The sequence below is a fragment of the Amphiura filiformis genome, chromosome 20, assembly GCF_039555335.1.
Source record: "Amphiura filiformis chromosome 20, Afil_fr2py, whole genome shotgun sequence".
Taxonomy (NCBI): Eukaryota; Metazoa; Echinodermata; class Ophiuroidea; order Amphilepidida; family Amphiuridae; genus Amphiura; species Amphiura filiformis.
In genome coordinates this window covers 2,226,768-2,239,185 of record NC_092647.1, presented here as the reverse complement: position 1 = coordinate 2,239,185, position 12,418 = coordinate 2,226,768, and the positions used below count along the sequence as shown (strand labels likewise).

The following is a 12,418-nucleotide window of genomic DNA, read 5'->3' as shown; positions in this document are numbered from 1 at the left end:
CAAAAAGTCATGTACAAAACAAAGAAACCAATAGGGCCTAAGTGACAAAGAACTTCCAATGGGTCTAAGATATACACCTATCCGACTTCGCCATTACTGCGGTGTCCCCGATGTAAAACTGCGGTGTCCCGAGGTCGGGGGTTCCACCCATTATTTATTGTGTGCTATACAGAATTGTAACCGGGAATTGTACACAACAGTGATATTCATACACAATCATGAGTATTGACTTACGAATTAAATCTCCCGCTCTGGTACATCTGTGTTTCCGTCGATAGAGGGCCAAATACAGTAAACGCTTCTCGGATTCAGGGTGCTCGGATTGGTGTATACGAGCAGTTTGTTTTTGTGACAGCCCAACAGCATTAACAGCAAAACTCGGCACCATGAGGGCAGTATAAGCGATATTTACACGTTTAGAAATCTGTATTTTATTAATAGGACAATAATGTTAATGTTTTTATTTCACGAAACATTAATTTGTATACCTTTAAAGCAACGCGCAACGTGACAATATTTAAGAATCTTAGAAACAAATGAAAGTATTCTAACCTATAATTGAGACATTGGTTTCATGCACCGCAAGTTCGTGTGGTTCCATACCCTTTGGGTGACGCGGTAATTACTGCAAAAACATGTTCAAACTACCACCTAAGTCGCAATTTAACCGGGGCAAATTCACTTTCTTGAAATGTAGTACGCGATACGCGGTAACCCTCTAAACCCTGAAGATGTTTACAATGGAGACAGTCAAAAATGTCAATTTCTACAATTATTTTCTAATATCTTTAGGCGTGTTGTTGAATCTAAGTATTGGTCATGGACCTTATAGTACTTTATATACCTGGAAACATGAATGTCGTATGGTATGAGGAGCAAGAGCAATTCATTTCATGGTCATTTGGAGGTGTAGGCCGGGGGTTTAGGACACGAGTGATTTACCGAAATCCTGGCGGCACTCAACATTATAACCATACGAGTATGCTCCCCTAGACCCCCGTTTTTGGACCGCGCAGCTCCGAATGACTCCTGAATTTGACCAAAACAGAGTTCTGAAAGGCCCTTAATTTGATGATTTTAGCTCTAAAACTAAAAAGACCCCCAAATTGCTCATTCCTCGCATTTCGGGGCTTTTTATTCAGGCGATTTTCAACCAGAAAGCCAAGAAAGATGATGATTTGGACTGTTCGCAGCTCCAAAAGACGCATTTCACTCCTTCACAGTTCCAAAAGACCCCTTTTACCGGTACTACGTCAACTCCCAAAAGAATCACCACCTCAAAATTTTCGGGATAACATGCCCACCAAAAATGTAGCCTATGATGTTTCCCTTTGAAATCGGCAAAATAGTTGTGAAAATCCTGATTTAGGATAGATACCAACATGTGTGACAGCGACAAGTGTTATATGTAGGTATTAATTGTTGTCTTTGTCATGGTGGAAAAGTCCGGGAAAAGTGTAGTGCTCCCACCTGCCGAAAAAACAAAATTGCATTATTTTATTCACACAAACTGGTGGAGTGCATCATATTGGAGACGTTTAAAAATTAGATGATGAAAACTATCACATGTGTGCATATATAAGGGACCGTTCACAAACACTTGTTAGGGGGAGCCTGATGCAAAAAGGGGCCCCTGAAAAATGTTGACCCTCCTTTATTGGGGGCCCTGAAAAAAATGACCACAAATTTTCCTGGAAAAATTAAGTTTATATGCTTTTCTATGGGGTTGACCCATAATTTTCATGTCAAAAAAGGGGGCCCTTAAATTTTTGAGGTCTGTAAAAGAAGGCCGAAAAATTTTCGTGATGAAATTTTTTTGCATCAGGCCCCCCTTACAAGTGTTTGTGAACGGTCTCTAATTATGTATAATCCTTTAAAAGGAGTTCTTCAAAGAACTTTTTTTATATAAAATGAATTTCGTGGGTTCAAATTCTTGTTGAGTGTACTCGGACATGAAGCATTATCGAAACCGAAAAAAGTCAAGAATCCTTTGAATAACCGTTACAGGTTCAGCAGCCTTTATCATCAAGACGTCAATATTAAAGTTTTTCAAAGATAAGATCCCTTTATGGTTCTTATAAAGAGAAAGCCCCAACAGATCAGTTCTTCTGGGGTGAACCAAACCTGCATGGTTATCAAATTAATCAGTGACAAGGTTATCTCTGAATTTGACAGGCGCTAATTGATACAATAACATTAAAACATCAATTAGCACCTTTCAAATTCAGATACCCTTGTCACTAATGAATTTGATAACCAGCCTGGTTTTGTTCACCCCAGAAGAACTGCTCTGACGGGGCTTCCTCTTTATGGGAACCATAAAGGGATCTTACCCTTGAGGAACTTATTGTCGTCTTGATGTTTAAGGCTGCTGAACCAACAAGAATTCTCCTGAGAGGACAAATAAAGATCCGTCTTGTAATTTTTTTCTAAGATGTAATGCAATAATTCCTAATTTCAATTTGAACCATTCTGTAGCCCTTGTTATCTATTTGTTTGTTTGCTGCAGCTTCGTGCTATGGATGTCCTGAAGGTAACACGTGTGTTGCACCTGGGAGATGTGTGAGCATAGGAACGGGAGTAGGAGGAGCTGGAAATTCATACAGTCTGTCTTCATATGGGTAAGCAACAGCAGCGTTGCAACAGTTTTAAGTTCCTCGGTGAAAAACAAAACATACAGAGACGATGGAATGGACGAATAGTGTCAAGAAAGGCATAAGAATCACATTAATTTTTGTCCAGAACTGCTTCCTAAAAAGTTCAATTTATCTCACTGATTCTGCGAAGCGACGAAAGTATAAAAGATGATCCGGGGACGAGGAAGAATGACGAGGAAACAGGACGGGAAGAGAATCAGAGATGATGACGAGATCGTTGATGATGATGGTAGAGATGGTGACGATGGCGTCTTTGTGGTTATGCATGATGATGATGACAACTACGGTTGTCCGCAGTGACCTTTGGTTGTCCGCAGCAACTTTCGGTTGTCCGCAGCGACTTTCGGTTAAGTTGTCCGCAGCGACTTTTCGGTTGTCGCTGCTGAAAAAGAATCAGTGGGTCTGTCGCAATGGAAAAACGCCCACCAGATGTTGGACTGGCGTTTTATTTAATTGGCGTTTTCTTGATACTTTCTAAATTATATCTTATCAGTAGATTTATTACTGTTAAATTAACATATTTATTTGTCCATTTATTTCCAGCAAAAGTTGTCGGTTAACTTCGTACATTGGTACATTTAGTCAAAGTTACGTAAGACCAGAAATCAAGACAACTCACAATAGATGTGGACCATTTCTAAGAGACATCTGCACTAGGACAAGGTAAAGTAATCTGGCATGTAGAAGGATGTAGGGGGGGTCCAGCCAGACTTTTTGTGAAAATGTTTCTAAAAAAAGGCCGATTTCAACGTTTTTACAGGAAAAAATTGGTTATTTTGTTAATTTTTCCTTCAAAAAAGTACTGATCAACGTTTGTTTCAGAAAAAGGTGGACCTTATTATTTGGATTGACTCTTTTTTTTTTTTGGGTGGGGTATTGATCTCGCAGTCAAATATATCACAAAATAACAACAAAATTTTGGCAAATCTGAGAAGTGCTTATACGTTTATGTTCTGCAATCGCAATTTTCCGTGTTAGTTATATTCCTTTTTGAAGAGGAGCACCGCAAAGTGGTTTTCTGGGGGTATTTTTTATTGTTGTTGAAAAGTCTATAGTGTCGGGCCAGATTTTAGGGCGGGTTACTCCAATATGACAATTTTTGTACTTCCATAACAATAGTTTTAATATTAAATATCAGATTTTGTTTGTGAAATAATTTTAATGGCATTGTTAAAATAATAAGTCTTTTTATTCTCTCTCACACAGTATTGCATACAGCCGAGCATACCGCACGTACTATAGGACGTTCTACAGAATGACATGCATTGAACCAACATGACGGCAAACAAACACGCTGTTATAAATTTATGATAAACTTAAAAAGATGTTAACTTATTAATTATTTGTACAAAATTGGATGTTTTCCGCATATTTCTTGATCCAGAGATGGTTTGTGTTTCTCATAGACGCTTGACTTTGTCTTGTTCTTAGTCTGTGCCCGATTCAATTGTGTGCCGAAACACCGAATTGGATTCTAATAGGTATAGGACTTGCACAAACGTATCATCTTTATGATCTTACAATGTACTTCATATTTCACCAGGATCCACAACATGTTCATCACCCGGTTCATCAATCAGGACACAGTTCTTCAACCCAATACATTTGTACATTTATTGAATGACCTTTGACAATTTGGGTACAAAAACTCATACCCTGCAACTTGAGGTCAAATATTGCACTATGAGTGTTTAATTGAGGTTATTAAATTATGCCATTGGGATGAGGCCATTGTGGTCCATAGTGTTTCGTCATCCAGTTTCGTCACCACATCCGTAGTTATTTAATAATGAGCTTCATCAGAAAGTGACGAGTGCAGAGGGGAGGTTATGCAAGTATTGCAGATTTCGAGTCATACGATTGTGAAGATATTGAATTGGTGAAAATAAAAAATAAAAAATCTCACTTTAAGAACCAGGAGATTCTTTGACGATTGCAAGACGATGTGCGGTTTTCGTGGAGCAAAATCTGAAGAATTATTATACTTTCAGTCACCCCGGGACATTCATGCACAAAAGACCAGCAATCAGCATGAGGTGGAAGTAGAACTGCTTTGTGAGCAAGATGGAAATTAAAAAAAAAAAAAAGCAAAGTGTGCTTGTATGAAATCCAAAAACTAACTCTTTGAATGTAAAGGAGTGAAAAACCAGTAAACGAGTTAAAGGAGTATTTCGTGATCCTAGCATCTTCTATTTATGTCATTTTTCATTAGATATCCACGAAAAAACCTATTCCCAAAATTTCAGTTGATTCCGATTTTGCGTTCGCGAGTTATGCATGATTATGTGTATTACACTGCTCCATAGACCCCCGAAAGGGGGGCTCTTGGAAAATATTTGTACAGGGGTGCTAAAAGTAGACTTCTGAATGTTGACCATCTCTATACCTGCATAGTGCATAAAAACACCCGATCACTATACCTTGCTTCTATCAGTTAACCAACCCATCTCTATACCATTTTTACTGTAATGGTGACCCATCATTATATCATCAATATAACCAAAAACTTACAACAGCCCATCTCAATACCATCACAGAAATAAGGGGTCATTAATATACCCGAAACAACGTCAAAACTACCCCATTGGTATACCAAAAACGATGAAAATGCACCTCAAAACCTTTGAGCATCCCCGTATACCATTTCTTAGGGAGAGGCCCCCCCGGGCCATAGACAATGCGTTGTAATTTCGTTCTGGTGCACCAGAACGAAATTCAAATTTCACGATATCTTTGCTAAACGAATTAATCTGCAAGAAATATTTTGTACATAAACATTATGTAGCTAGAGGTTTCCAGTGATATAAAAATCTCAACTTTTTTTGAGAAAAGTGGGGGGATGAGGTTGTGGATCACGAAATGCCCCTTTAAGTGATAAACGTGACCACTCTACTATCCTGATATTGGAGTACTTGAACAGTGCACTCTGGACGATGTTCACATGGAGTGAAAACATGGTAAATGTGAAGGCGTTAAAGCGTACAGGAACCGAAATTGTGTTCATTATTATTTAAATATATATTTGTGTTAATATTATTTTCTTTGTACGCATTATGACTTGTACTAATTATTTTCAATGAAATTTAAAAAGAAACAATTTTTATTAAAATCTATCTAAAAACAACGCCTTTCACGTCATGAGAGGCATGTGGGAAGGTACAGGAGATTTTTTCTAGACATACGGCGACTTGAAAAGACCTCATACATGTCATACATTGAAAGGTGTAATTATATTATGAATAACTTCATAAATAGTGGTGCAGCACAGTGGCTCCGGACCGGAACCGGGGGACTGGGGTACAGTTCCAATAAGTTTGATACGGGGTCGTTACCCCGGGGTCGTTACTGTAGGACCCCAAATAATGTGAGGTAATATTCATAATTTTAAGGTACAATTCATGTAAAATGTATGCATTTTAAAAGCTTCCACGCTTCGCGGTGCACTGACCTGCCCGCACCCACCTCCTCAGCGTGTTGTGCCTCGGACAGCTCTGTGCCTCGGATAACGCCTCATATTGACACCCGCCCAATTATTAAAAATCTTCCGGAGCATCTGCACCATATATTCATCACATTTCTGCTACCTTGTTACCTCGTGTATAAAGTAAAATTGTTAATACTTCTGTGGTCTGTGCGGTGTGCTGAGCGTACACGAGCGTAAACATAAAGTGACAAACAGTAACGCTGATTGGCTGATCAACGTTCGGCCATGAGAGCAAGACGGTTTGGTCGATCGGTGCGTAGAAGGGGAGGAGACTTTGCCTTCTCTACGTGATCGATCAGCACCAGCGCTTAGCTGGACCACGGAAGTATTAAAAATTCGACTTTTACATTGTGATTTCCGCATCATACTGATGCCATGACAATAAACCGTCCCTATATATTTAACCATGATAACTCATGAAATGCGATTCGCGATTCGCCGAGCGCGAGCAGCGACAATGGAAAAAAGACTTTGCACCACATAAAAGTCGATATATCGCCCTCTATATAGACATTGTAAAACAAGAGGGCAGGTTTATAGTTACATGGGATTCACCAGTATGCGATGGTGTGATCAAGGTGATTTTTCAGGTGTAGTTGACGGAGGGCTGTGTACTGATTTTGAATACGTAACCCTATACCGCTATGACGTGACACGATGAAGCGGATAAAAAAGAGCATCATTGTATGCGGTATATTATTTTATCAGTACAAAATAGACTTTATAAATTTCGAGTTTTGTAGATTTCTTTCACTCCAAATTGTTAAGATGATATAGTATTATATATTGCTGTAAAACAGCTAGTGCGTTTTATTTTCATGACTTTAGAACTTGCTATATTTCTCCTTTGATTATAATATTATTTAAGTTTGCAGAGTGTATTCGAATGACTAATGAATATACCGAAAAAATTCGTTAATAAGCATATGTGTCTATTAACGAGTTGCTCGGACAAGAACAAATTTTTACGGTAAATTTTTAAACTTTTTAATTTTTCTCTTTTAACTTACAAATATCTGTGTTACTTATATTTGTAGATTAAAAGAAAAAACAACTATTAAGTTTAACAAACCACCGTAAAAATTCGTTCTTTTCCGAGCAACTCGTTAACAGGCACTTATTATGCTTATTTACGAAATTTTACGGTATGTGACTATTTTACAAAAACACGAGGGATGAAACATGTAACAGTTGTTTTCGTTCCCTCGTCAATAGGTGGCTAATTAAAGTAGGTAGTAATATAATATTTATTTCAATTACTTGAACGGTACGAAAATTTCAACAGAGAGATTGCGATTTCCAAACGTGGGCCTACGTATCGAACGCCCGGTCAATCTATTCAATATCACTCTCATGTGACGGTATTTTGATTGCACGGGCGTCTGATACGTACGTTTGGAAATCGCAATCTGTCTATTATTTTAAAGATGAAGCCCCACCAGAGCAGTTCTTCTGAGGTGAACTAAACCTCCCTGGTTATCAAAGTGATTAGTGACAATGTTATCTCTGAATTTGATGTTTTAATGCTATTGCATCAACTAGCACCCGTCAAATTTAGAGATAACCTTGTCACCGATTAATTTGATAACCAGGCAGGTTTGGTCCACCCTAGAAGAACTGCTCTGGTGGGGCTTCCATATTTGAATATCTTATGCCGTTATCACGGCATAAGTGTACTAAACCTGATATATACAAAAACAAACAATCATACAAATAAACAAACAAACAAGCACCGATTTGGAAACGGATAAGTATACCCAGAGCTGTTTGTATAGGCCTATTAAGATTAGTAATGTAGAAAGAAATGTTCTTCCTGAAATATCATGGTATGTTATTATAAATGTATTGTACTTGAGTGTGATACTGTATTATATGTAAATAAATGTTTTGTGACTGATGTTTATATAACGAGTGTATGTATGATTGTGTCTTTATCTTTGATGTACTTTTTAGGGGATATCCATGTAGCCCGATTATTATTTTTAGCCTCCCCCATCCTTCTCTCACTGAAAACCATGGCCAGTGAAACATTAACTTCATAGCTTATCACGCACCGTGAAAACCTTTACTACATGTTATAAACCTGCACCTAAGTTCAGAGAAGTGTAAATTATAATACAGTTGCGGGGTGCCCCAAGGTTCAATACTGGGCCCATTGCTCTTTATTCCATTATTGTTGATATTAATAATGCAGTGCTGGGCAAAGTTTTTAAAAATTGTTTTAACCTATTGCTATGGTAGTTAATTCTATTACATCACTTTTACGGCGAATTGGGCAACGTTATTAATATAGGTAAAGAAATGCACTTAAAAATCAAACGCACTTGAAAACTCGTTTCTCACAAAGATAATTATATTCCTTTAATTCATAATAATTCATACAAATTCATAATATTGGATAAAAAGCAAGCAAATATAATTGAAAAGAATCCCCTTTTTGCATGGAATCACCTTAAGAAGAGGGGCGCATTCAGAGAGTGATCGCCACTAAAAACCACAACACTATATCTTAATCGTAACTCTAATACATTGAAATAAAAAAATAGTAGTAGATGGTTCTGGATTTGTTCTGTTTCCATGCCGTTCTTTAGCAGTATTGCAGTAATATTTCGAAAATTGAAACAAAGGGAATGTTGTGACCCACAGCAACTACAGGTCAAATTTGTGTTTGATCAAAATGACAAAAGCGTGAGTCTAATGACAGAAAACACTCGCCCAGTTCCAGAAGACAAAAGTAAAAAAAAAACAAAAACAATTTCAGTTATTGGCTATTATATAAATCAAGATATATAAAAGCAAACAGATTATTTTAGGTGTAAACCATACAACGTTACTTTCATGAATCAACCCTATACTCTAAATACTTATTACATACAGTAATCAAAACCCAATCGAAATCCTAAATGCCGATTAACACCCTAATCTTAATATTACTCAGACTCCTGCCCTAAACCTTACCCTAAGCTTTGTTTAGACTCAAGAGTAGGCCTATCCTAAATATTAGAACGGCTTTACTCTATAGGCCTATAATACAGAAATCTCAATTCCATGTTAATAGCTTTTCTCACCTTAATAAGACGCATGCCTTAAATTCGGTTTTATAAACTAGTCCCTCGTGTTCTAGAAAAATAACAATACTCTGTTACAAATTAGAAAAATGGAAGACAATAATTATATCTTTTTTCAAAGTGATCTGAGTATAATTTGGTTTCTTATAGAAAATATTCTATCGTAAAAGCAAAATGTGATGAAAAACGCAAGTAGGAACTTTCTGCTGATGTACATACAGATGCGCACCGCACCGCAATTACTCACATTTATGTCAATACGACTTCATAATATATGATTCATTGAACTGAATCAAATGCAAAATACAAGTCTCAAGACTTTTCAAAATTTAAATTTATATATATTCCTATAAAATATAATTGAGTTATAATTAGTTCCTATATATTCCATTTTTATGATCATATATATAATTGGATAATTATTCAAAATTGATATCGAAGCATACCGTGACATTGTAAAGTCTTTACACACCGGGTTGCTTTTGAATCAAACTTTATTTTACAGCCCTATACAGGCTGTACCAAAAAGATCGGTTTCCAGTGATAACATGCATGCTACATCAAAATGCAACATAGAATCCGCATATTCGTTGATTAATGTAATAAACAGTCATATAACAATGAATTGTGGTAATTTCAAGACTGTTGCATCAGGAAGAAGCAGACATTTCAATAACCATGAAAACGGATTAGTACCAATTCAATTATTTCATTAACCATCAACACAGATGGGTACCTATCATTTTGATACAGCTTGTATTTTCACACCTTGAGTAAGAATACAACACCACGACTATTTCTCACATAAAATGTCTACATGCAAGACATACCGGTATCTAAAATGTAAGACATCTAAAATGTAAGACGTGTCTACTGAAGCCAATTTTGACACATGTCTTGAGAGTTTGTGTCTTCTGCCATGACACGTCTTTGCTGGAGACATGTCTCAGATGTGTCACAATTGGCCTATGTGTATTGGTATGATGGGTCTTCAGCCAAATATTTTTTAATGTTTTTTATTGTTTAAGGGATGAAATCAAAACTCGACCGGCGGTTGACCGGCGGTTCCGTCCGGCTACCATTGTTTAGAACAATAGCAACTGGCCGGAACCAGACGGAATCGGCGGTCGTGTCAACCCCGGTCGAGTTTCGATTTCGTCCCTAAGGCATCCTGATTGACAAGAGACGCCAAAACACCGTGATTGATGAGCATGTTGTGGCCAGCTTTTACAGGTTAGCTGTATTGGTCAGGTAGATATCCGAAGTGCAGTCCCCACCTGGATAACGGATCTCATGTGCCAAAACGGGGCCACATGGTTCCTTTCCGAAATCCACAAAGAAATTCTTGTTGAGGGTAAGACCTCCTGATTCGGTGTTGACGTCAATCTGAAGCATAACCGAGCCAGACCTGCGGGATGGATGGTAACGAGATCGGGAAATTGTTAAAGTTATATGCATTGATGAAGTATTATGTCATTTGCCCGGTCATTTGTTATCTCGTTTAATACTCGCTTGCACTTACAGACAAATAAATAGACATGTGTAAACTGCAAATGCATATGCATGCGAGACATCGTCTGGCCGAAAAAAACAACTAGGCCTATAATTTGTCAACAGCGCCCTCACTGGTTGGAAAGTGTTTTTAAAATATTAAAATATTTTCATGTCGACACGAAGCAGGTCATTTTAAGGGCAAAATTCCTTGTTTATTTGATGATTTGCTGGATTCTTTCATTATTTTGTCAGTGTTGTGTCATTATCTGTGTTAAATTTTAAAGTTTGATTCATATTCTACTGTATGCATCCGGCAAAGTCGCATGAAGCAACGGGGTGGGGGTGGGGGGTGGGGTGGGGGGTGGGGGTGGGGGGGGAGGGGTTTCAAATACAATGTCCATTTAGGGGTGGTGCAATAATTTTGTGTAGGTGGGGTGAATTATGGGGAGGGGGGGAGATTTTTGGCAGGCCAAAAGGGGGGGTCAAGCGATTTTGGCAGGTCGAAAGGAGGGCAAGCGATTATTGGCACGGATATTTTGGGCACCGTTTCTACTACTAGGCCTACGCCCTAAAAAAAGTAGGCGATCTTACACGCCATTTTCTGTCCACTTTAGCTTAGTGTTCACGAGAAGACTTCCATATGGTCTAAAAATGAAATATTCATTTGTAGTGTTCATCAGTGCCAAATAAAATAGCATAACCCGGGAGCATAACATTATACAAAGAAGCTTCTTTTGAACAAATTTAGTATGACTAGGGCCTATAATTTAAGCACCATTTTCCTGTGCATAAGTTTTGTGGCCATGTAGACATATTCACTCGCCCGGTTCACTCGAAGACTTCATAATATTTGAGATCTAAAACTGCAATATTGTTTTGTCATGTCGTCAAACAAAATAATATTATTTCTCTATTAATCATAATCCACACACCGCTGTTTTTTCAGTAGCCTTTTTAAGCACCATTTCTGTCCATTTTTGGACAAGTAGACCTATTCACTATAATATCTGTGGTTCTTGACAAAGTTTTCACTCAAAAATCTAAAAGTAGGTTAAAATGATGTTTTTGAACGTGAGATACGAAGTGCAAATACACATAGTCGAGCCTGGCTGCACAAGACGTGCTTAATTGCAAATTTTTATGATTATGGAATATATTTTCACAAGATTGCGCAAAATTTGTCACTTGTTTATCACAGCCGCCTAAATTTCAAAAAATCGATTCACGATTCTTTTTGTGCAATTCGAATGACTTCAAAGATTTCATATTTACTCATTCTTTTGTTCTTTCTTTCTGTTTTTCAAAATAGTATAGAGATATGGATAGACGCCCTACTTTAAATATCATATTTCTCAAAATAAAAACAAGCCACGCGATACCTTTGACCTGTCGAATGATAATGTGTCCCCTTTATATCTTTTTAACAATGTGACATGCCACTGAGACGGGAAATTATGTTCCTTCACTTCCATTCGAATAAAATAAAGGTCGAATACTCCCACCCACATAATCTCCTGCTGTTGAAAATCACAGTTCAAAACAACTTTAAGGCCCATTCAGTGATTTGCTCAACCAGACGATCGTAAAAATCATCCAAATTCAAAGTTGGTACCCTTTTTCATTAGTCTGCTTGTGGTTCAGCCGACAGCCGCGTATTTTAGACAAAACAAGGCATTCAGTGCATGAACTTGTATATAAATTAGCTACATGTATAA

At 37.6% G+C, this 12,418-nt stretch overlaps 2 protein-coding genes across 3 annotated transcripts in view; one reads left to right on the top strand and one right to left on the bottom strand.

Annotated features, from left to right (window-relative positions):
* The window catches only part of LOC140142861 (uncharacterized), a 129,787-nt gene extending 124,974 nt beyond the window's left edge, over nucleotides 1–4,813 (top strand). Inside the window, exons 14-16 of the mRNA XM_072164882.1 lie at nucleotides 2,510–2,621; nucleotides 3,201–3,320; nucleotides 3,864–4,813. Of these exons, the coding sequence (XP_072020983.1) occupies nucleotides 2,510–2,621; nucleotides 3,201–3,320; nucleotides 3,864–3,936 (305 nt within the window). The 3' untranslated portion in view covers nucleotides 3,937–4,813. The remainder of the gene's footprint in view (nucleotides 1–2,509; nucleotides 2,622–3,200; nucleotides 3,321–3,863) is intronic.
* The window catches only part of LOC140142862 (methanethiol oxidase-like), a 72,426-nt gene that overhangs the window by 25,768 nt on the left and 34,240 nt on the right, over nucleotides 1–12,418 (bottom strand). Inside the window, exon 10 of one of the 2 annotated variants that reach the window (XM_072164883.1) lies at nucleotides 10,407–10,617. In XM_072164883.1, coding sequence (XP_072020984.1) covers nucleotides 10,437–10,617 — 181 coding nt within the window. In that variant the 3' untranslated portion in view covers nucleotides 10,407–10,436. Of the gene's footprint in view, nucleotides 1–9,059; nucleotides 10,618–12,418 lie in introns of those variants that run through there. The other variant, XM_072164884.1, reaches the window with a different exon arrangement.